Genomic DNA, 25,589 nt, shown 5'->3' with positions numbered 1-25,589 from the left:
GCTAGAAATCTTGATTGCTAAACAAATTCTGCAAGTAATATAGGGTAGGTCTTGTTAGGTGTCTGTTCTCATCCTTCCTTATATGTGTTATTCCTGTGAGCAGCAGTTGCCAGGATCACAATATTTGGCACTGGGCCCTGGAGTTCTTAACCCGTGAATTCCGTGTAACTATCAGCTCGGTGTGCACTAGCTCATGGTTAACACTAGCATCAAAATGGCCAAGTATATCCTATTGTTGACACGGTGAGTCAGTTGACCTGGTGTCTTTCTGTGATCTTAAGTTATTTCCTATGGGAGAACAATTTGTGGCTTTTTCTCTGCGTGTTATAACTAGGTACAATTGAATGGAAAAAGATAGGAAAACATAACACTATTGTTAACTCTGCCTAGAGTTTCTCAGTCTGTCAAGGGCTTGTTTTCTCAGCTGGGGTTGAATCTTGTTGCCTGTGCTTAGTCCTTCAGTCCTCTAAGAACAAAATGCTGTGTTTACTTGGAATGTTAGATGTGTCTTGTCTTTTTATGGATACCTGAAAAGCCTTCAAGGAAGGTTACTTGACCTCATTAATGTTTATAAATATGTAAAGGGCGAATGTCAGGAGGATGGAGCCAGGCTCTTCTCAGTGATGCCCAACGATAGGACAAGGGGCAATGGGTGTGAGCTGGAACACAGGAGGTTCCGCTTAAACTTCAGAAGAAACTTCTTTACGGTGAGGGTGACAGAGCACTGGAACAGGCTGCCCAGGGAGGTTGTGGAGTCTCCTTCTCTGGAGACATTCAAGACCCGCCTGGACGCCTTCCTGTGTGATCTCATTTAGGTTCCTGCTCCAGCAGGGGGATTGGACTAGATGATCTTTTGAGGTCCCTTCCAATCCCTGACATTCTGTGATAGTATTTTTTTAAGATTTTTTTTTTATTTAGATAGAAAAAGACAGAAAATGTGACTGTCTCTGTATGGATATTTTTATTGAGTATCTAATTGTGTAACTACTTTTTATAAGATTTCCCAGCAGGGAGCTGCCTGTAGTTACCTGGGTACTAAAGCTTAAACAGTGCTAGTGCTGCCCGTTGTCATGTATGGGCCTGTATGTGCATTCACTGCCAGGAGAGCGTTGCTCTCATTCACCGACTACCATGCCACTGCAGAGTTCTTTAATGCTGATTTAGCTTCTAGAAGACCTGCTTACCAATGACAGGGTTCTTTTAAGATCTCCTCAGTAACAGGTTGTCCTGCAACCCCTCTCAGCTCTTGAATATTGTAGTGGGTTTAAAGGCAGGGTAGAGGGGCATGAGGCAGATACTGCTATCTTATCTTGGCATTTGGGAATTGGTAGGGTTTGTGTGTGCTCCTACAACTGGTGTTGAGACAAAACAGCTGGTTGTTAGTACTAAGCTGGGAGGACACTTGTATGTGATTATACATAGACAACATGTTGAAGACTGTTGCTGGTAAATAACCTCCCTTTAAGTTGTTCAGTCTGTCTTTTTCTCAACCAGTGTGAAGGACAAAGAGGCAAAGTTGTAAAACATGCCTGTAAAATATGCATGGGGAAAGAGGAATGAATGCAAGATGTACATTTCTAGGCCCATCTTATTTTCTGCTGGGTATGCAGTTGTGATGGATATAGAGTACCTGTTTTGTTTTTTTTTTTTTTAAAAAAAAAGTAACTGGAGGTGAGAAGACCAAGTTACTAATGTCTGGAGAACGAGGCCTGGTTGGAATCTGTAACTTTTCTGGTAATATGGATGTTAAATTTAACTGGAATTAAACTGTGAGAAAGAAGGTCAGGACATTTGACTTGATACTGTTGGCTTTGCATGTCGTCTTACAGTTTGAAAATGTTTCTGATAGTAATATGTGCATAATCCAATGGCCTGCTTCTGGGTGCTGTTTGGTTTTGGGGTTCTCTCAATGTAACCAGCTGAGGCAAAGAAAGGTTTTGTAGTTTGAGATAAACTGAACTTGGGATAGTGATTGTGTGGGGTCCAATGAGATGCCTTATATATAAATATACAGATATATCTAAAAAAATATGTATGTATGCTGCCTGAAGAAAAACAGTGCTGTTACATGGGTATGTTTTGCAGATGAACTATATTTTTCAGAGCTAGTAAATCGTCTATTCAGTCAGATCTAAGTAGGACAGTTTGGTGAATGGCATTAATAATAATTAATAATAGCCCCAAGTGAGGTGTAGTGCTTGCAGTTGAGTCCTTTTGCAGCCAAGATTCTAGGCTGTTTATTAAGAACATGGCTAACTCTTTTGACTGAGTTTCCTTTGCCAGGCAGGCATTGCTGAAAGGGGAAAGTTGTGAAAAGGGGAAAGTTGTGCAGGTGAATCAGTGATAAACCAGGTACATAGCTGAGTGCCCTTTGACTAATTTAACATGAAGCATTTGGGGAAAATAGTGCTCTTCTCACATGTGCTCTCTGCTTGCATCAACAAAACCAGAAATTCAGGAGGAAGCATCAGGTGTGCTGAAAAGTCCAAAGTGTTCTGGTTCTTGCTCACATGTTACAAGAGTGGGTTTGCTGTGTTTGGTCCTGGCTTTGACATTGTGCCAATACATTATTTTTCAAACACAAAGACATGTGTTTTTCCCAATGTGAGATGCTTGCAGTTATGTAACTAGAGATAGCTGAGGTTTCCAGTTTGGAAATTAGATTTAATGTTTTCAAATTCAACTTGTAAAACAAGGAAAGAAAATAACTTTTTTCAATTACTTGTTGCAAACTCCTCCACTAACCCCTGTGAACTAAAAATGAAGCCAGTTTGTCACAGATGCTTTTGTGGACTTGTATCAAGTTTTGGAAGACTAGTAGTTTTCTTTCCTAACATGGAGTTGAGTTTGAGAATTGGGATTTTTTTGTATGCTGCATGAAAAGGAAAGTGAGAAAGTGTTGAGTTTGTGTCAGCTTTTGGGCTTAACCCTTATATTTGGCCAGGCAATATAAATGTTTGTACCACATGAGTACTTTGGATATTGTGGGGTTTTTTTTGTTTGTTTGGTGCCTTTTTTGCACTGTTTATGGCTGCAGTGCTCAAGATGAAATGAGAATTTTGCTTGTACTGATAGTGGTATTGTCAGCCAGGGATCTATCAAGTTTTTTCTGAAATTTGTAATTACTTGTTACAAGTCTAGTCTATCTGTTCAGGGCTTCTGCTGTTGAATCTTTTCATAAGCTTTCTTCTTCCCACTAATCTCTGTGTGAGGGATCTGGATGCAAAAAGAGAAGCTACAGTCTACTGAATGCCTTGTGCTGTCCCCTAGAAGCCAAAGTATTGATTTATTTTTTTGTTCTTTCAGTTAATTACTTATAAAACTGCTGCTAACCCTGGGAACCTTATGTGTTCTGATAGTCTCTCTGTCTGTTGCTGTTACTGGTTAATAAATAATATCCTTACCATTGCTGTATCTTTATTACAGCATGTTTGAAGCCTGAAACACGAATCTCTTTACTGTCTTTTCTGGGAATTAAAGCAAAAATAAATGCTCCCATGTATTGTGTGACCCTGGATGATATATTCAGTATTTTGAACTAAAACTTTTGTGTAGTTCATCCCAGATAGGGAATGCAATGGCACATGGCAAGCAATTCTTCCTTCTGTGGGTAGCTGTGACTATTGTTATGTGTTACCTGAAAAGCAGAACTCATTTTGAATTCCGGTGTTGATTTTAATCTTAATCTCTGTTTTTCACTTAAAACACAGGCATGAGTTTAGTTGTGGGATATACCCCAGTTGTCTAAAATCTCTGCATTCTGATTCTGTAGCATAACTACCACATTAGTTCACATGTTGAAGCTGAATTGTTTGGGGTAGGTGATGCTGGCAGCTAGATATAGCTCAAAAGAGCAACTATACTCAAATTCTTTCTTCTGCAGGAGTCAGATTAACTTTACCTTTTCATTCAGTTGTGCGTTTTATCTTGAAAAATCAAGGAAAAGACTGAGCTCTCTGCACAAAATTGTTTGAACAAAAGAACACTGCAGTGAAGCAGTTCTTACTTCTGAAATTCTAAAGGAAATATTCTATTGATTCTGAAGTTTAGATCAGTTTTGAAAAGTGATTGTTCTCACCTGGTTTGTAACTTCCAGCTTCGTGCATCGTGTTATCTTGACATGTTTGAAGTGTTGATTAAATAAATGATGGCTGTCTTGCTTGTAATGTACAATGACCTGAATCAAATTATAAATATCTGTGGACAGGTTATAAAGTGTCTTTGTATAGAGTGAATTGTCATCACTATGTTATCAGATTTATTTATTTTTTTTTTAAAAAGAAGCAGTATATTCACAGACTTAAATTGCTTTTCAGCTTCATTTACCTCTGAATTCCCCTCTACCTGGAAGTGAGTTGACTAAGGAACCCTTTCGATGGGATCAGAGGTTATTTGCTTTGGTTCTCCGTTTGCCTGGTGTTACAGCACCAGAGTCAGAGCAGATGACAGGGGTACCAGTGGATGACTCTGCAATCACACCTATGTGTGAAGTCACAGGAGGTGAGTGCCCTGGTTTCCTTTGACAAGTCAATACATTCTAAAATGAAAATGAATTCAGTTGAGATCTATTGATCATGTACATGTCATGGAATAAGTATTTCTAAGCTCTTATATTACTTGTAAAAACTCAGAATTCCAATAAAAGAAAAACCAAAAAACACTTACTGCATTAAAGCTACAGACAATTTAATCTGTCTTGGTGGAGTGTGAATCTACTTTCTTCAGCAGTTTTTTAGAAGAGAAAACTTACTTTTTTCTAATGCATCTTGGTATCACAATTAGAAATTGTAAAAATCAAGTCTGTTCTGCAGTACAGTTTAGTTAAATTTCTGTCATACTCTGATCTAAAGAAGCCAAAAGTGAATTAAATGTCTTGGGTTGTTTTGGTTTTTTTCCCCTCCAGAGCATGCAGAATGCAATGCAGTATTTCTGCAATGCAGAGTCCATAATAATTCTGCAAAACTGATACTTTTCTATCCATCATAACTCATATTCTTATTCTTTTAGAAATTATTTTCCAGATCAAACTCGAGTATTAATTTTATAATTTTTTGGTAAAAGTTTTTGATTACATCACATATTAAAACCATAATGATTCTTCTGATGCACTGTAGGGGATGTGATAGAAAGCAAACAAAGGGATTTAAAAAGCATTGCAAAAGGATTTAATTCCACTGCTTTGTGACTGTAATGTAGGGTATACTAACAGTGTTTCAACTGAAATTGGTGGACAGTTAAAGTGTTGATGTCTGTCACAAGAGGGAGCCCATTTTCCATGAATGCAACCAAGAATTTGAGTTAAACACATTAAGGGGCTAAAAAACAAACATTTGTAATGAGTTGAATGTAATACTATCACTGCTTCACTAGGCTGCCTTACTGCTTAAACAAAGAGAGAGTGTTTGGGAGAAGCATTAAATCAGTGATTCGTACATAAATCAATGTATGTGGTGGGTGAACAGTTTTAAATGATCCAAGTTAAAATAAGGGCAGAAACACTGAACAATCTTAACCTTCTCTGTTTGGTTATAGGTCGATCATATTGTGTGTGCTCTCCCAGAATGCTGAATCAGTGTCTTGAGTCATTGGTGCAAAAAGTGCAAAGTGGAGTGGTAATAAATTTTGAAAAAGCTGGACCGGATCCCTCACCAATTGATGGTACTTGAAATTTTTTACACTGTGATATCAAATGGCAGGGATGACTCTAGGTATAATTTAGTGAACTTAACGTAGTAGTTGCCAAAACAAAAGTAAAACTGTTGCAATTTAAAAGACTTTACTACAAAAAGGGCCTGCTGTGTCTGAAATTCTGTTGTACTTTTTCACAGTACTGGCTGTAGCTGCTGGACACTGTGTAAAACCTCTATGTTTGGTCATATTACTCAGGTAGTCTTACATGCAGTTACTCACATCAAGCATAGTTAAATGGGTTCATGAGTTTTAAGCAGTAGTTTTCAACTGACTAGAAATATAAGTAGCTTGATATGGAAATACTGTGGGTTTATATGCTTATCCTTTTTTGTTTAATGTAGTAAAGTGGCTGCAGTAAGTTAAAATAGCAAATATGACTGTGCAGACTTAACTCCTCATTCTAAATGGCTTAGCTAGGTCCCTCTTAGAATGGTACTGAGAAGTGTTTGTGGGATTTTTCAAATCCTGCTTCGCTGCAATAAAAAGTTATCCCAGCAGTATTAGTCATGTGTGTCATTTTTTTTTTTAGTGCATGGAGATTTGAAGGTTATCTGGTAATAATAATGGAAGGAGAAAGAAACTGATTAATATGAAGGGCTCCAGATAATTGGCTTTCTCAGCTCTGATCCTGTAAACATTCAATGCTTATTTGGTTTCTCATAGTTTCTGGGTTTTTACAGAAATGCTTACTGCCAACTATCTGCTATTCTTAGAAATCATATTAACTTCAGGAAGAGCTTTCCTGGGGGTATAGTTCTTAACTCTTCACGGAAGTTGTTTAATACTATTTTCGAGTTTTAACACTATTTTGACTCATAAAGCCTTTTTCTTCTGTAGATGGGCAGGTGGATATATCTAGACCCTTTGGACCCCAACCTTGGCACAGCTGTCACAAACTTATTTATGTCAGACCAAACCCTAAAACCGGGGTTCCTATAGGTCATTGGCCTGTTCCTGAATCCTTTTGGCCAGATCAAAATTCTCCAACGCTGGTATGTACTGAATATTCCAGGATTTCCTATTCACTGATTTTTAAATCTTGAGATAGGTACTTCATTGTAGCAACTGTAAAAGCAGTGTGACCCAAGAAGAAATGACACATGTAAACCTGTGTTGCAGTTATCTCAGATAAATTACTGATGAGCAAATAATACTATGGGATTTGCTTTTTAGTAACTTTGCAGCATTAAGAAACTGCTTGGAACAGATTTATTTGTCGAACTAGTACATGCATGTAATGTTTCTCTTTGAACTCTGTTAAAACACCAAATCATGAATAGGGTGGCACTTTGACTGAGAATAGACTTACCAAATTCTATTGCCTTGCAGATGGTATTAACAGAAGATAGTATGATCTTCCCAGTTTTGAATTTGCGTGATAGTTTTGTCTTCATTCGAGCAGGTGAATGCAATTTCATCTGCTGCTGTTCAGTCTAGCCATACTTTCAGTTTATTCCAAGTAGAGAAACTCACCTTGTTATTTTAAATACTACCCACAGAATTATTTCTATTTGTTCTTTTTCAAAACAAACCCCTTTTGTTTGGTCTGAGAACTGATTGTTAGTATAGTATAATGTATTATTATATTTCTGATAATCTTTGAAAAATCATTAAAGTAGAAATAATGCAGTTGTATAATTCTTCCCTACATTTAATGATTATTTTTATTGAATTTTTGTGGGGTTTTGATCTGAAACTAGTGTGCTGACTAGCAAACTCATCGAACCTTTCATACATTTTATCTCCTTTGTTTGAAGAATATATAAAGTCCCTTGAAATACAGGTTGTTGAGGAGTGATACAAGTATGAAATCTTAGTCATATTTACAGTTTTGATATTGCTGGTGTCTGTGGCCCCATTCATTGAAGGATGCAGATGCCCTTGTGAACCACAAAGTAAACTAGCATATATGAATAAAAGTAAATGTTATGTAGTCATTTATAAAACAAAACATAATTGTGTACTGGATATTAAAAAGCTGCTCTGTAGGAAAACTCTCCTGTGTACTCCTTGTAATCACTATCAATGGCATATCTGTCTCCAAGCACTGTAGAGAGTCAGTACGGTTTGCTGGTGCAGATCTTGATTGAGATTGCTAAAATAGATCTTGCTTGGTGAAGAGCTGTTGATCTAAATCTGCTAAAAAGATGAGGTTAACTTACCCAAGTGGCAAGAAGATGAGAAAGAAGTCTTATCTCCATTGCAGCATGTATAGATGTCATAACTGCATAAAGCACTGGATTGTTGCATGTGTAGCTGAATTCCTGGTGACGTCAATTGGAATTCCACACTGAACCTGCCTTATGCAATGTTAGGGAGCTAAGTTTGCTCATAGTGTTTCAAGACTTGTATTTCCTTACTGTTTTGAAAATATAGTGTTAAAACTTAGCATATGTTGTGATTTTTGTCTACTTAAGGGTCCATAGTTAGATATTTTTATTTTCTTCCCTGTTACCTGATCCACAGTGGAGTTGTCTCAAACAGTCCTACCCCAACAGCTGTTTTGTGTACTGTACGTAATGATACTATCAAGGCTTGCTTAAATGTATATGAAAGTCTGCTTATAATTATGGTGGCAGATCAACGTGTAAATGGCTGCTCCCACTGCTCCGAGGTAAAAATAGTTCTGCTGTCCAGCCAGGGGTTATTGGACTTAAGTATTAGCATTCAACGTATTTTACAGCCTTTTTATTCCTAATAAAACTGCTTCATAGCTTGGTCAAAAACTCCACCAGAACTATTTGTTGGAGGCATCTTCTTTGAAGAGAGTTGCAGTTCCTTCAGTTGGTTGGGCCTCCTATTTTGTGTGCACTTGGTCAGTACCCCTTCCTCAGAGTGGAGACACTCAAGGCAAGACCAGCTCTGCAGGCAGATAATGTTTGGGTGGCTCATCCTAAAAGGAAGAGAGTAGAGCTTAATAGATGTAGAAAAGCTACTTGCAAGGTGAGGTGGTAGGAAGGTCCAAGAAACCCCGTGTTTCCCTAGTTCATCTTATGTATTTATTGGTTACCTTCTTGTAAAGAGAGTAAATGGAAGGAGGCTTCCTAATTGAGCTCTTCCCCAGATTCTAGTGGCCTTGGAAGGGGCTCAGGGTAAGTATAAGAACTTATGCTCCTCTCCTGAATACCCTTCAGTGGAAGGCGTACAGGTCTAGTTTTCATCACACACAAAAAATCAACTTTCCCTTTCAGCAAAATAAGTTTCAAATATGTTGCTAACTTATACTTGCAACTCTAGGCACAAAGGCCTTTTCCCTGTGATTAATAAAAAGATTAACATCCAAACACTTAAAATTGCTTGATAAGTAATTTTTCACAGGTGTAGTTAAAATGTGAGTTCTTCTAAAGTTTGTTTTTTTTCTGAATTCATGCTCCTTTTGGTTATTATAATTCAGTTTGAATTTTGTAACGGTTAAATTTGCCAAGAAGAAAAAGTGCTGGAGGAAGTCAGCAAGTGCAAAAGTACAGCTCCTTCTTCTGTGGGGAATAAAAATGGACATGCCCCAGTGTAGCTGTGAAGATTTACTTCCATTTGCAAAGTTTTTGTGTATATGCAAGAAGTTTTACTTGCATACTGTTCTAGACTTACTAGGTAAAATAACTGGCATTTATTTAGAAAATAAGATAAGATTTTATTTAGATTAAGATAAGATTTATTTAGAAAATAAGACTGAGACAGTGCTAACATCATAAATTAATTGTTTAGGACTCATTAACAATAAATATGAATCCTGTATTGAATGGGCTCTTTAAATATGTCTGTTTTCAAAGAACCTCTATTACTTTAGTTCTCATGCCACAATTGCATTTTAGTTGTGCAGATTAATAACAGTGGAATGCTTATGTTTAGCCACCTCGCACGTCTCATCCTGTGGTGAAATTCTCCTGTACTGACTGTGAACCGATGGTCATTGACAAACTGCCTTTTGATAAATACGAGTTAGAACCTTCACCACTGACTCAGTTTATCCTGGAGAGAAAGTCCCCTCAAACCTGCTGGCAGGCAAGTAGAGTGCATGCTGACTTTAAGTTATTTATAGAAGACTGTTTTTCATAGATTTTATTCTATAATCAAAATAGGATGTAAAATTTCAGTACACAATATTTTGGATTTAAATACAATATAATGTGTTCCATTGCAGGTATACGTGAGCAATAGTGCAAAATACAGTGAACTTGGTCATCCTTTTGGTTACTTGAAAGCTAGTACAGCATTGAATTGTGTGAATTTATTTGTGATGCCTTACAACTATCCAGTCCTCCTTCCACTGCTAGGTAAATACTACTTCATAAAAATTTTCTTGGGTGGTAGGCAGTTGATCTTATCTAAATAGATTACTGCAATTAATGCCAGTATTAATCACACACCTGTAGAAAGGTAGAATGTTGAACAATGTATTTGTCATTGGTAACTTGTTTCACCTGTCACTAATTGGTTGACCTTCATGACTCAGCCTCAGTGTGTAAGAGGATTTACTTAATCATCATTCTTTCAGATATGTTTTGGTCTCACTTCTTTCATTATTTTAGGAGCCATTTTTCCCAATCTGTTGTCTCAAGTACCAATTCAATTTGATAAATAATTTATCAGGTTCTACCTTTTGGCTGCAGCATTCATCTTGTCTGTGTATATTTAATTTAGTTGTATATGTGTTGAAATATTGAGGAACTGGCATTTCTTTGAGAGTTTATTTTATTAGAAAAAAAGATGCAGTACAGTCTGGACATGCCTTTCATTTCTTTTCTTTTTGTAACCATCAGATGACTTGTTTAAAGTACACAAGGCAAAGCCTACGTTGAAATGGCGACAGTCATTTGAAAGCTATTTGAAGACAATGCCTCCTTATTATCTTGGGGTAAGATGACTTACTGTGTTAAAAATTTCTATTTTATTACGTAACTGTAGTTGTCTTTCCACTATGGGTGTGTTCCCTGTTTCAAGTAGAACATGTATTAATTTGAGGAACCAGCTAAACTTCATGCATACTGATACTTACTGTTTTCTCTGGAGTCCTGTGGAAGATGTGGGACTTGAATGTTACGAAAATTCCATCAGCTGTGACTTGTGTATAAATGATACATCTGTTAATAATTGATTCTGTATGAATGGAACAATGCTTTAAAACAACAAAAAATGTTGCTGTGAAAGTCTTTGTTTTTCTTCTTTCTAACTTGGAGAACCTCAGGTTCTATTTGAAATGGATGTAGTTAGTTGAATTATGTGTACAACACTTAAATATGACTATACAATATATTCCATGTTTCAGCCTTTGAAGAAAGCTGTGAGGATGATGGGAGCACCAAACCTTATAGCTGACAATGTGGAATATGGACTTAGTTACAGTGTCATTTCATATCTCAAAAAGTTGAGTCAGCAGGTAATGTTGAAGCAAAAGAGCAGTAAAAGCTTATTCTAATATCAGGATAATCTTAAAATATTCAAGTTCAATGGCTTTGAAGGGAAAAAAAAGAGCAAAAAGATCAAGTTAATACTTTCCTATAAGCAGTGGGCAAAAATGCATTTTGTTTTTTTGAATTGAAGGAAAACTTGACATTTAAATATAGACTTTATAGACTGAATTATAAAGATAGATATGGAGGTACAAATTGAGATTATTTAAGGAGTGTTTTTACTTGTAGAGATAGTAATGTACTTTTGTCCAAAAGAAAACATGTTGTCTTACCCTAGATATTCAAGATTTTCTAGCATTTTTTCAGAAAATATAGATTTGTACTTTGTGCATCTGAATAAGAAAGCTTCCTTTCTTTGGCTTGTGAAAAGAAATGAAAAGTGTTCAGTAAATATAAAGTAAACTGACTTAATTCAGAATCTCAAATAAGGATGCAGATGTAGAAGTGGCAGGTGACCTTTTGAAACTGTTCAGAATAGTGCCCATATCTTTGATTAGTCTCCTGCACCAGCTAAAGCATTTCTGCCCTGCTACCTCCGCTTCTGTTTTGTTGAACTGTGCATGTTAAGCTTTCTTGTTCAAGATGATAATGCAATAGGCTTGAAACTTCAAGAGACAGTAGTGCAGGTACTTGTAACTTAGCTAATGAGTTCTTATGGACCAGCTTTTTCTTAAAACATTAATGTAAATATTTGAGGAAGAAAACCTCTTGAAATTTACTGTATATCCTATTAAATCATAGTCATATTGCTCAGTATTCTGTGAGCTAATCTCTGAACCTAGACATCTTAGCCTCCTAAAATGTGATGGCATGCACTGCAAATTGCACTTAAAGCTTTTCTAACTCCTGAAAGGCTCTGCCAGTAGAGACTCAGTATTCTTAGTAAGTACATATTCAAATTTTGAGTAGTCGGCAAATTTATGTGAAACTGCAAAACTAACAGTGACAGGTGTATTACTAAATTCTTTTCGGCTCTTTGTTCAACTGTATTCTGCCAAAAAGCTGCTGTTTATGAACATGTTTAATTGTGGTACAAATCTAACATAATATTGGAAGTTAGGGTTGTCTAGTAAAACAGAATCAGGTATTATCATGTATTTCATATTTATTAATATTATGACTATTTCTGTTGAGCTTATAAAAAGTTTATAGCATTGTGTGACTGATTGAAACTATAGTTGTGGGAGAATCAGTCTTTTGAGAATTATAGTGTTTAGCTGTTATTGTAGGAAACAGTCTGTGTGGGTACAGGTAGATTTGCTGAGAATTACTAGACAAATTATGGCATTTTATGAAAATAAAAGCATTGCATGCATATTGGTGCTTAGATACCATAAATGGCAGCAGAGGAGAAATATGCAGAAGACCTAGGCACAAACTGTTCACTATATTTAAAATTGTAGTAAGCATTACGTGGTTATGTATTAAGCACTCCTTAAGCTCTCATCCTGGTTATGGTCGTCATAGTGTATTAGCACATTGTTGAATCTTCTAGGTAGGAATTTAAAATGAATAAGTCTGACTAATCCTTTTAAGAGCGTATTGTCAATTTTATTTATTTATTTATTTCAAATTAAGGCCAAAATAGAGTCCGATAGAGTCATTGGCTCTGTAGGCAAAAAGGTAGCGCAAGAGACTGGAATTAAGGTCAGAAGCAGATCACACAACCTGTCTATGGCACATAGGAACGATTTTCAACATCTGCTACAGGGGATTACTGGGGAAATTCCTCATAGACCTCTAGACCTCAATATGAAGGAGTATGCTGGGTTCCAAATAGCTTTGCTGAATAAGGTAAGCACCACTGTGTGTAATGTTGTTATTTTCAATATACTTCCATTGAAATGCTAGATATTGTTTCATACATGTTATTAATTGGAACTTTATTCACTGGAACCATAGGATTTGAAACCTCAGACTTTTAGAAATGCTTATGACATACCCAGAAGAAATCTTTTGGATCAGTTAACACGAATGAGATCTAATTTATTGAAGAGTACTCGCAAGTACCTCAAAGGACAAGATGAAGGTTAGATAACAGCTTATTATTTGCCTACCTGTTGCATGATTGGTACTAGAAAAAATGAAGTCTCTAACAAATAGTGTAGTTCTTTAAAACTTAGTGGATGTCTGATATCACCATTAAACTTCATGTTTTATTACATTTTTTTTCCTTAAGTAACTTGTTGGAATTAAAAATAGTGAGGATAGAGAAGGTGCAGACAGACTGCTCTGTCCTTTAGTCCTTATGAGGACACTTGGGCTTTTGCCTAAGATTTTATGTTCACTGTTTTTTTACAACTTTCATGATATAGCTGAAAAAAACCAATAAAATCACAGGGCAGTTCTGAACATTATGATCTCTCTCCAAAGAAGTGGATTGTGAGAAGTGGAAAAGTAAGCTTGCCCACTGGGTACTGCCAGTATGATTCTTTTGCCCTTTAGGCCAACAGCAATTAGTTCAGTAGCCTGCTAATTTATTCTTTTACCTTTCTACTGTGTTTTCTGGCACTGCTTTATGGCATCTAACAAAAAGATGATGATGAAGTAAGTGGAAAAAATTAGAAGGGCAGTGCAAGTGCATGTTGCATTACTCCTGCTACTACTTAGGTCAAATTAACATCTGTGATCAAGCGATAATGTAATGTGAAATGCAGAGAAGTTGCTCTTTGGGGAGGCAGTTAAACCACGTAAAAACTGATGTTAGGTTTTTTTTTTTTCTGCTATTTCCTTGCTTGATCAAAGGCTTGGCAACTTTTAACTAAATCCATAACAAGTTTAGAGTAGGTCCTATGGATTTTAGGAATTTGTTGATCAAAAAATCACCGTTGCTTTGAGAAAATGCTAATCTCAACTAATAAATTTTGAGTGGCTAAAATTGGGTAGAGTTATGTCAAAGCTGTATGCAGCATGACATTACTACTTTGTATTAATGCAGATTTTGTTTGTAGTAATGTCTTAGTTATAAATTGTTCCCAGTCTTAGTTTTTTTCACCCATCTACTCTGTTGAAATGTTATGGGACGCATTGGAAAACTAACATCCATGTGTGATGACTATGGCTTATTTCCCTGTCATAATGATAAATACACAAGAGCCATACTAATTCATTTAAGCAAGTTTTCTGTACTCAAAGCACAATGTTATAAATACCAGTTGGGCAAGAATAGTGGTGAGGTTTGCACATCTGTTTTGTTAATGCATTTGATAAAAGACTGAAAACTGGAGATGTGAAGTGGATATAGACTAAATTCTCATAAGGTGAGCAGTATCATATATTAACAAACCTTTTTGTTAACAATAGATCAAGTTCACAGTGTACCTATAGCACAAATGGGAAACTACCAGGAGTATCTAAAACAAATACCTTCTCCGCTCCGGGAGCTTGATCCTGATCAACCACGAAGGCTTCATACATTTGGCAATCCATTCAAATTGGACAAAAAGGTGACTTTTCTGTAAAGTTGTTTTAAAGGTGTTCTGTTGTGAGTGTGTGTGCTGCTGATTAGACCATTCAAAGAGCAGTGTATTGGAGAAACACTTTCAAGGAGGTTTAAGTTGGACATTAGGAAAAGGTTCTTCACCCAGAGAGTGGTGGAGCACTGGAACAGGCTCCCCAGGGAGGTAGTCATGGCACCAAGCCTGACAGTATTCAGGATGCATTTGGCCAAGGCCCTCAGACACATGGTCTGAATCTTGGGATTGTCCTATGCTAGGACAGGAGTTGGACTCTATGAACCTTGTGGGTCCCTTCCAACTCACAACATTCTATGTTTCTAAGTATTTGGAAATGTACAAGAAAGTGTCTCAGGTGTTTTTCCATCAGTAGAGTCCCATGGAGGGCAGTCTTTATTGGAAAACCAGTATTATGCCTCTGAATTGTATTATAAATGAAATGTTCGTCCCTGTACTATAGCTAATACCTAATCATGTTTCCATTACCAAGCTTCCCTCATAAAAAGCTTCTGGTAACTTTGAGAGCATGGACTCTTCCTTTTGTCCAAATCGGTCTTGGACTTGAACAAATTACCAATATCATTTAGAGCTGCTCTTTTAAATGTTTGAGTCATTTTGCAGTTACTGAAAAGGAAGTTTGATAGCCCACTCAGTTGTCTTACTTGGTAGACTGTTAGATAAGGGCCTGTAGCACACTGGTTTAGTCTAGGAAGGATTTGATATGGTTTTCCCATACGACTTCGGTCGACATTTGAGAATTCAGTACCTAATGGCATGTTGTGTACGTTGTTGCCTTATACACAGTAAGCATCATCATAACATCAAAGCATTCATTATATTTTATATTATGTGGTTTTGGTGTAAAGTTTAAGAATTCTGTCCATTAAATTAATTACAGGGAATGATGATAGATGAAGCGGATGAATTTGTATCAGGACCTCAAAATAAACATAAAAGACCTGGAGAACCAAATATGCAAGGGATTCCAAAAAGACGACGTTGTATGTCCCCCCTGCTCAGAGGTCGACCGCAAACTCCTCCGGTTGTGAATAACCATATTGGAGGAAAAGGGCCACCAACACCAATCACACAAGCACAGCCTGACCTTGTTAAACCTATCCCTATTCACAAAAGTAAGTGAATCTTCATCATCTTTAAGAGAGTTTGCTTTTTAATTTAGGCAAAAAACTTGTTTATGTAGAAATACCGTTGACTGATTTCACAAATCCAGCAATTTTATTCCTCATTTTTGAAAATGAAGTATTTTGGCATGCATCTGGGGTTAATTACAGAAAGAGTTAACATAGTCCTTCAGATAGAAGTCTCTTTCCTATGAGCTTCTCTGTATAAACAATGTATTTCCTGTATTAAATGAGGAGACAATGTAAACAGTTAGAAGGATGTTCTTCCCTTGCCTGGGAATTCAGATGCTCTGACAGTATCACAACATGAAGTTAATTTTAATTTTGCTGTGAATTAATTTCCCTTAGCGTGGAGCTGAGGTGCTGTGTAACAGTCTTGCTCACAGTTCAGCACTAAAGTAAGCTTTGTCAGTTCAATTTAATGGGGAAAAACGAGTATGACATAAAAGTACATTTTACAGGTGCTTTTTTCTTTTGTTCATAGTCCATATAGCAATTTCCATTTTTCTATAAAGAATATACCTGTGATTTTTGTTGCACCATTAATTGCCAGGAGATACCGTAATGTGCTCAGTGCTGTAACCCACAAACGTGTTTTCTTTTGCCTGGCATGTACAGTAGACACTACAAGCTGGAGCACAGCTTTACGAGGGTTTTAATACTGAACTGATTAGGTGACTTTTATCAGATGATAAAGAATGTGAAACTGGCAAGTGTAATCTTTGTCTTTTCAGCATCAGAAACAAATTATGAGGTTACAATGGATGATGTGGTTGAGAATCATGTTACAGACCCACTTTCATCGGATGTTTTCCCAAATACCGTGGATTCAGATTTTTCAATGTCCTCTTCTCCATTCAATTCATTGGATCGACTGGCAGCTCATACAGAGGATGTAGGCCATGAACGTTTAGGGAATAACTTGAATATTGATGGCTTTTTGGAGAATCATGAGGAATCGGGTAGTAGAGAGCAAAGTACTGAAGAGAACTTGCCAATGTCTTCACCCAGCAAAGGGAAAAAAACAGTGCATTGTAGAAGTTCCAGAGAGATTAATATAGAGCTAAGAGCACAAATTATGAAAGAGATCCGGAAACCAGGAAGGAGTAAGTATACCAGATCTCTCTTTCAGGTCCTTGGCATGAGAGCCAGACAAAGAATTCATATTAGATCACTATTTTAGAAACATACTGAATCATGAGACTGAAGCAAAATAAACTTAAAGCTGAAAAGTTTTGTTTTAAAACCTCTGCTAAAACTTCCTGGATGAGTGATTAAAATATTGCTATACCTGTCAATGTTCATGAAAGTTTATTTTTTATATTATCAGTATTAGAATTAGCTTGTTAGGTGTTCCAGTAATATCCTGAACTGCAGTATCTTGTGTTTTTTAATGTTAGTGTTCATTAAACAGTATGTAATTTCTGCAGGCCTCCTTGATAGGAGAAATATCCTAAAAGCTTACAAAAGCTGAATGGAATCTGTTGCATTTGACTCAGATTTCACTCAGATCTATTACAACAGATAGGTGTTTCTTAAGTAACTGTGATTTTGCTCTTCTCTTTACTTTTAAGAATATGAAAGAATCTTCTTTTTACTGAAGCATGTACAAGGAAGCTTACAAACCCGACTGATATTTTTACAAAATGTTATTAAAGAAGCTTCAAGGTAGGTAACTGAATTGCATTAATCTTGTAAAACTGCACTATATACTGCCATACATAACTGCTTGACAACCACGCAGTTCTTTGTTTGAAACTTGCCATACAATGCTTTGCACTGCAAGTAAACAATTCCCTGGAAAAAAAACAGAAACACGTAAACTTCCTGATGTGTGTTGTTTGCACAAGTTTACCTTTTTGCTTCATATTTTGTCTTAAAAATGTTAGCAGCTGTAACTGCCCAGTGACCATAAATGTAGATGTACAGTGGTATAGAAAGTAACTTTAGAAAATCATTCAAGTGCAAGTGTACTGCTAACCTGAAAAACTGAAAGAACTGCATCTTACTGTGAATTAGGCTTTCAGAAACAGTTGAAATTCATTATTCTGCATCAACTCAAAAACTTATCCTAAAAATAGTTTTGAGATCCAGGTGTGCTCCATAAAGATATCTGTCTGCTCTTCAGATGTATTTCCTGCAGAGATACTGTAATCCTGTCTGAGGCTGTGGGGATAGGAGATAGTTTGTCACTGGAGTAGAGACTTGCTGAGGATTTAAACCCCGTGTTGTTAATCCAGGTAGAAACTGTTCCTTACAGCATCCTTAGATTGACCATACTTGATTAGCCTGCTACACATTTATAAATAGGAAAGAAAGCAGAAATGTGTAATTATGATTGGAACCAACAGTGTTTGAGTTGAAGTGAACTACTAATTCCAGCATCTTGCTTGGATCATAAATATAACTGTAACTTTGAGTCTTATTTCAGAAGCCTGAAAGAATGATTGATTTTTTTTTGTTTGTTTTTTGCTCTAATCTGTTTTTGTAGTAGCCAGCTTTTTTTTTCCCCCCTCCTGTGGCATTATTAAACAAAATTTATGATTAAATAAAAATCAAAGTAATTTTTGGATAAAACCATGCTGACAGTTTAAGGTACACTGAATGTTGGACATTCATACAGCTCCTCTAGCCTTTTATTGCCAGCATAGTGGGCATGCAGCTTTATACAGATTGTGCTCTTCCTGTAGGAACAATTACTTTATCATGCTTTTGTTTGATCTGTCTTGTGATAACTGTTCTATCACCTGTCAGAGTTGTTCCATAGCCTTTGGATTATACATGCCTCCTCACTGTCAGCAAAACAATACTGTTGCTCCTGGAGTCTGTGGCAGCCCTTAGTGGGGTTGGAATATTTGTGCCTCTAAAATTAGGCTCTTTAGATCGTCTATAATCTTTTCTGTTGCACAGCCTCTCTATTCCAGTTATCTTGAGTTGACTCTATCTACAAAATTGGCCAGCGGTTGGATGCATCAGAATTAAATACTGTCTCTCACCATAGCCAACAGTTTTCTGTATGTACTGGTGTAAAAGTTTGTTTTTCTCAACTATTGTTTAATTCAATTTTTATTGGTTTGAGTGTAGGAACAACTTAATCTCTCCCCTTCCTCTTCTTTCCTAGGTTAGATTTTTATGGTATGATCATTTTATCCACCTGGATAACACTGCCTTACAGTCCCTATGCAGTTCTCTGTTTCTCTCCTTATCCAGCAAGCTATCACATTTAACCAAGGTTCCCTGCTCCCTGCAGGAAACATCTCTAGGCATGACAACTCCAGAGTTGTCAAGGTAGTCTTGTTTAGTTAACGGGGAGCAGTGCCACAGAACGCAATTAAAATCTGGGATACCTGCTCTCTTTTCCTGCTCCAAGGAGCTCTGACTCTGAACATGGAGACTTAAGAAAGCTCTTGAGGATTTCAGCAAGAAAGTGTGTGTTTAAAAACAGTCCCTGTTCAATTCTGGAGGTTAATTCTGGAGAGTTGTGAGGGCAGAGGAAGACTTCTAAACAATCCACAGTTTTCCTTCCTTTGGAAACTGGCTGCCCCACAGTTCTCTCTTGATAGCAGAAAAGCTACCACTTTTAAGAGGAAAAGTAAAGATGGGGTAGATGATGTTTTTTGGGGTTTTTTTCTTCCAGTTGATCATAAAAATATTAAGGATGAGTAGGTACATCTCAATACCAAATTCTTGGTTATTTCTATTCTGGCAAAGACTTTTCTTACACATAGTGATACACATTTGGCTCAGCCTGGGCTGGTAGTATTAGTGCTTACATGGAGTCCTTATTAAACATAAAAGCCAAGACTTCCCAATAAGTGTCTGTAACTTTGAATGCACAAAATTAAATGTTATTGAGGAAAGGGCTAAAAGAAATTAGCCTATGTTGTGGGGAGGCCTTCAGTATTTCTGGAGTTGGCATAGCAGTCCATTTACGGTCCTAGCACGAAGAATAACTGATTTTTAATTCTCTGCTAAATAGTCTAGAGCAAAAGCTGACAAAACACAGATCAACATTCTCCAAATCAACCAACTTCTCAGTATGAGAAATTCAATTCCCTTTTATTTATTTTCCAAATAAAGAGCTTTAAGCTACTAGTAGACATAGTGAAGCCCAAAGTGTGTGCCTAGACAAAATGCTGAGCGATACCCAGTTGTGATAAAAGTGCTGGCAAGAGTGAATGCAACCCGTTTCAAAATTATAATGAAGCTTTATGCTCAATAGCTAGAACTACTTGAGGAAGTTTTATTATTAAGGGTACTAATATTCCTAGCAGAGTGAACAGCTGAATTAGAGTCAATGCTTAATTCTTTTAATTACAGTATTAGTTAATATGGTAAATTGTTTCTATTGCCTTGAAAAAAATTGTTTGCTGTAGGGTTCCGCAATTGGAAAAGAACTTCCAGTGAGATGTACTGAAGGGCTTGACATAGTGCACTGTAAACCAGAACTCTTGTGCCAACAGTAATTTGAGAATAGTTAGCAATGTTTTTCCCTACCTTCCACCAGGTTTTAAGTTTCTAGGAAATGTCTGCTGTTAACTTGTACAGCTGCTTCAGAGGGGCTTGAAGGTGTTCTGGAAAGTAACCTTGCCCAGTCACATGCACAGAATACAAGCATGTTAAATTTGCACTAGGATTGTATTATAGTAAAGCACTTTGCTATTAGCTTAAATAATGTGACTTTTACTAGAGGGAATGAGAAGGAATAATTATCTATTTCCCAGGTTAATACTTTTCAACAAGCAGGGAGCAGTTGTGAAAGCAATGAGGAAGAATGGAGGTGGGAAGCAGTACTTGAGGTGTGGGGTTACAGAGGAGAACTGTGATGAGAGGATGGGTAAGGACCCAGAGCATGGGTGTCCAATGAGATAGGAAGTGGTTGGGAATGGGAGCTTGTTTCCCCATAGCCAAGCTGGGATTTTGGGGAAGTCTGTGGTCTGGGAATTAGGGCAGATGCCATGTTTCTGTGAGCCAAGAACATAGATGGGGAGGCCTGTCTGGGAGTGGAGGCTTTTGTTGGGGTTTAATAAGGTTATAGGAGTGGACTCGGTGTATAGTTCAGAACAGTACTGAGTGAAGTGGGTGATCTTCTCATTGCTTCTCATCTCTGAGTATGTGTACGGCTGCCAAAGCATCGATCAGATGTGGCTTTTCACATGCAGAAATGTTACAAGGGGGAAGGTTAGCTGGAAACAGCACGGAGCTGTGTGCTCTAAGGCAAGGGTGAAAAAATTGTCTGCTGTTTGAATTTATGTAATCAATATGGAATAGAACTGCAGAGACTCCAGGTACAGATCACATCTGTAGTTTCTTTAATTTCTTTCTCAAACTTTTAAGTTGTATTTTCTTGTCAGGAGATCTGCTCTGCATGGTGTAATGGCTATTCCTTCACCAGTACCAACGTCACTTAACTTTTGTGAATGCACCATAAAGACATGCAAATAATCCCTAAAAGCTGTTGCCAGCTTTAGGATGATAGTTCTTTTGGCATATGTTTTGTTTCTGTGCTTCCGAACTTTACTTCTGGAAAGAGCAAACACTTAACTGTCTTTTTCCTGGCTTTCTGAGGGCTAAGTGATGTTCAGCAATGTGCTAGAATAGGCTGTAGTAAGCATAGTTTTGTATTCTCTCATTAAATGGAAAAGCCAGTTAGTAGTTTACCAGAACAGTAGGAGATGGTATATGTTCATATGAGGTACATATAACCTCACCGTGCTCTGGACCTAAAATAATAACTGATGTTTCCAGGGTTCAGTAGAAGTTTTGTGAACTATGTTTCATGTATTACTGTGTGCATCCATTATTATGCTTTCTTTTAAATGCAGGTTTAAAAAACGAATGCTGATAGAACAGCTTGAGAGTTTTCTGGAAGAAATCCATCGCAGATCCAATCAGGTCAACCATATCAACAGCAGCTAAGAGACACTGCACACAAGAGAGAGCCACAGCAGGGCACTGCTGTCCTTACTTGCATTCATTTTTGACATGCACTGTTATCTCAAATTCCTGTTCCTGAAAGAATGAGAAGCTGCTCTATAAAATTATGAGAAAAGTATCCATCATCTTTTTTTTTTTTTTTTCACTTCTGTTATTTTTGTAATGTGGAAAATATCACAAAACCATTTTTATTTAACTAAATGGAGAACTTCTTGCTTGTCATGGACTTAAGTGTTACTTTCCCTCAGGTTCTATTTTTCTTAATCTAACCTTCAAAACTATCACCTCTTAAGGTTGAACTTTTGCCAAAAAAGTTGCTTTGTAATTTTCAAAAAAAAAAAAAAAAGCACATACATTAAACAAGGTAATGTTTTGTATATACAGTTATTTTGGATATATTATTGTAAGTTGTATAAATGTATTTTGAAAAATATTTAAGAAAAGCACTTTTGTTATTCCATCAATAAAAACTCTATTTTAATCTTTGTGTGGGATTGAGTACAGTTTTTATTGGAATGGTTCATTTTGCCTTCCCTTTCCAGAGCTGCTGTGTTCTAGTATCAGAACGAAGAGCAGTTTTGTATCACTGGATATTCTGTTCTTAATCAGAGAACGAGTGAAAGGAAGCTAATGCTGAATCACAGTGATGGTAGGATGATAGCCTGTAGCCTTGTGTACTTTGGGCTTAGCTGTTTGGTGACTGGCATAACAAACCAGTGTCCTGTATGCGCCTCCACAGCAATGACAAAATCCAGTTGTATGAGGATACAATGCAGCATAGCAGGAGTCAGTAGCCTTTGAGGAATGCTGCAGAGTTTTTGTGTCAGATATTTTCACATGTTTACAAGTGCTGAAACCACCTTCTGAAAGCCAGAAGGGGGCTGCTTCTTGGACATAAAGCATTACTGAATGCTTTGTTTGCCATGTCTTTCATCTGTGCTAGATGCTCCTAACTTCTGGAAAGCTTTGTTTGATTCAGTGGGAGCAGCTCAACTCTGATGCTTTTCCTAGGTGTCAGTGGTTCACAGTCTTCACCCAAAATCTTTATGGGCCTGGGTTTCTGATGCTTGTGCCATGATTTGCTTATTCTTGTGCTAAAACACTCAAGTATCCCAACTTTTGTCAGGATGCTGAAAGAAGCATTTTTCTAGATGCTTTTAGCCTCAGTCACTGTTCTTCAGGAATGTCCATTCTATGCTGTGTTCATTAAAAAAAAAAAAAAAAGGTAATACTGCTACTTTTTTGGCAATAACATTTGGTCACTGATTGAGTGGGTATTTCTGCTTCTTACCTGTTCTGTCAGTTTTGAAAGAGGCTCTCAACTTGATTTCCTTTTCACAACATTTTGCTGCTTGCTTGTTATCTATCTCAGCTGGATTTTATCTAAGTCTAGGGCCAGACTGAACTTCAATTTTGTTCTTCAGGTTTTGAATTCAGGACAGGGAAATAAAGTTGTGCTTGAAAAATAACATATATCACAAAGTTTTCTTGTGGGATGCTTTCTTCCAGGTGACCTACGTGCTCAGCAACAGTCAAGCTGACTAGCCTTGGTGAAGAAGTTAAGCAGAAGCTGTTGGCCCATATTCTTAAACATTTAGGTGGGAAAATCTGTTCCATTTTTTCCAATGGTTATATGCTTACTATCTTTGCCGTAGTTGTGGTGCTAATGATTCCTAGACAGCTGTAAGTTTCCAGTAGTGTATACAAAGGAATAAGGTAGTGGAGGACTTGCTCATGCTTGTTCTTGCAAAAGTTATATTGTTTAAAATGGTTTTAATAAATACATATAGTGTAGCCTTTAATTTCACTGAAGGAAAGGTCACCATGGGAGGAACAGAAGACAGTGTATTTATCTAGTGTTTATTATGAAGGATTTGTAACTCTTCCTATAAAGAGTACTGAACCTGCAAATGAGAACAATATTAACATTATTTCAGTTTAGGACCACATTTTCAAAGTGTAGCAGAGTTAAAATACATAAGTTAAGCACAGAATGAGCAGATTTGTGATCATTGCTTGTGTGGGAAAATCAACTGCAATTGTATGCTTGCCTTTAGAATAATTTGAAGATTTCTGTCTTAAAAACAAAAAGGCCTTTCCAAGTAGTAGGTAACCCAAACCAGAAATTTGCCAAAACCTGAAGCTTACCCAAACCTTTGGCTAAAGAATCACTTTTCAACTGAGCAAACCAGATGCTAAGTTAATTCTTTTGTGTTGATATTGTAGTTACAGAAGAGATTATTACAATCCCTTGAATGAAATCACTGCCTCAGATTCATTGAATCTGTGGTTCGGTTGTGTTTGTATTGCTGTTAGCTTACCTGTCATTCAGAGAGAGTGTGTTCAAACCTGACATTTAGATTAAAAAAAACCCTAACATTTTCAATTCTTTCAGGCAGAACTATGCCATTTTAAGTCTTGGAAAATACTTCTGCTATTTCTAAAAATTTCCGCTATTACTACAAGACTGATGCAGTGAAGAGTTTTGGTCCACATAAAGATTCGTTGTGACTTTATGGGGATAGCAAGTTTTAAGTATCTTTAATTAGGTTAATAAAATGTATTAAAAGCAGATCTTCTTTACACTTTCCCTTTTTCATACATGAACAACTTCAGTAACAGTCTGAACAAACAAAATTACAATGTTTTCACAGTTCTCACTTTTTGCTTTAAAAAGCTTAAATTACAGAAATGTACTTCTGGTTTTGACTTGATTAGAAGGTATATATTTTGTTATGCTTTGTATAAAAATCCTGGTTTACAATCTAATTTCCTTCCTATTTATATAATTTATCATATACTGTAAATTTAGCAATTTTAAAATGTTTGTTCTTAATCCTGAAGAGTCTGTGGCTTGGGTTTCATAGATCAGCTTTTAGTGGCTTTTTTTTTTTTTCCAAGTCCTGCGTTTAACAAGTAAAAATACTTTTATTCACTGAATGGTGATGATTGCCAAAACATATTTTAAACAAAAACCCCCACCAAATTAGTGCTTTTTTCTTTTAAGAGACGTGTTTGCATTTTGGTCAAAACTTAAGATACAGATTTTTAAAGCAGAGTTACATACACAGGTGTTTACCAGCTAAGAGAACAGTGTGTTACTTGGAAGCAGATAAGGAAAATGATTCTCTTTGGTTTTCTTGCCAGGCCCCAGTGTTTTACTGAGCCCTATAAATGGCTCTATGTTCCCTGGAAAACTAAATGGATGTGACTCCAGGCTATGAGAGAAATTTGGTGGTTTGAAGGATTTTTAGGAGAATCCTTAAGGTGCAAATTTACTGCATTGCTAAGAATGGTGAGAGTTGTTGGAGATGGCCTGATGCTTCGGGGGAGCAAACGCCTGCTAAATGGTGCATAATGCAATTGTCCTTTATTATTGCCAACGAGCTATGTGGCATTCTCCTTTGGTAGAGATTCTGGAGTAACTTACATGATTGGACATCTGAAATGAGACATATAATCTAATACTGAAGGCAAAGGAGCACTGTGATGCTTTACTCTTTCAGACGTGCTCTGCAATTTTCTCTGTTTTAGGGGCTGGGGGAGTTCGTTAGCAAGAAAAAGAGTTACCAGTTGCAAAAGGAACATGCATTTTTTTGGTAGTTCCTTGCAAAAGTGAAGATACAAGTTACGGGTTTTGCAGAGGTAAGTTACCTGATTACATACAGTGAGTATCTATGGCTTTTGATAACCTGAATGTCTCATGAGGATACCAAGTAGTGAAGAGTCCAGATGTGTAAAATTATCTCCTTGAAGGTGTTGATAGTCAAGATACAAGGGAAGAGAAACTTGCTTGTGCATATTCTGAGCTGTAGTTGGGCAAAAGATTGTTGGTCTTCAGAATTTTTGAGATATCCCCTTAGAAACTGCCAAGGTAGGAATTAATACAAGGAATTTCAGGCCCTGGAGTCCTGGTGCTGACAGGCAGAAGTCTGTTTGCTGTGTGCCATCTG

At 36.9% G+C, this 25,589-nt stretch overlaps 1 protein-coding gene across 1 annotated transcript in view; it reads left to right on the top strand.

Moving 5' to 3' along the window:
- INTS6 (integrator complex subunit 6) overlaps positions 1–22,121 on the top strand; it is a 45,058-nt gene extending 22,937 nt beyond the window's left edge. Inside the window, exons 3-16 of the mRNA XM_010165847.2 lie at positions 4,317–4,500; positions 5,533–5,658; positions 6,529–6,683; positions 9,541–9,693; positions 9,833–9,965; positions 10,452–10,546; positions 10,958–11,068; positions 12,681–12,896; positions 13,005–13,131; positions 14,406–14,548; positions 15,456–15,690; positions 16,434–16,805; positions 17,274–17,367; positions 21,525–22,121. Of these exons, the coding sequence (XP_010164149.1) occupies positions 4,317–4,500; positions 5,533–5,658; positions 6,529–6,683; positions 9,541–9,693; positions 9,833–9,965; positions 10,452–10,546; positions 10,958–11,068; positions 12,681–12,896; positions 13,005–13,131; positions 14,406–14,548; positions 15,456–15,690; positions 16,434–16,805; positions 17,274–17,367; positions 21,525–21,618 (2,238 nt within the window). The 3' untranslated portion in view covers positions 21,619–22,121. The remainder of the gene's footprint in view (positions 1–4,316; positions 4,501–5,532; positions 5,659–6,528; positions 6,684–9,540; positions 9,694–9,832; positions 9,966–10,451; positions 10,547–10,957; positions 11,069–12,680; positions 12,897–13,004; positions 13,132–14,405; positions 14,549–15,455; positions 15,691–16,433; positions 16,806–17,273; positions 17,368–21,524) is intronic.
- Positions 22,122–25,589: the final 3,468 nt, after the last annotated feature.

The sequence above is a fragment of the Antrostomus carolinensis genome, unplaced genomic scaffold (genome assembly GCF_000700745.2).
Source record: "Antrostomus carolinensis isolate BGI_N321 unplaced genomic scaffold, ASM70074v2 scaffold8804, whole genome shotgun sequence".
In the NCBI taxonomy this organism is placed as follows: domain Eukaryota; kingdom Metazoa; phylum Chordata; class Aves; order Caprimulgiformes; family Caprimulgidae; genus Antrostomus; species Antrostomus carolinensis.
The sequence above is the reverse complement of the archived record's forward strand: the minus strand, read 5'-3'. Positions and strand labels throughout refer to the sequence as shown.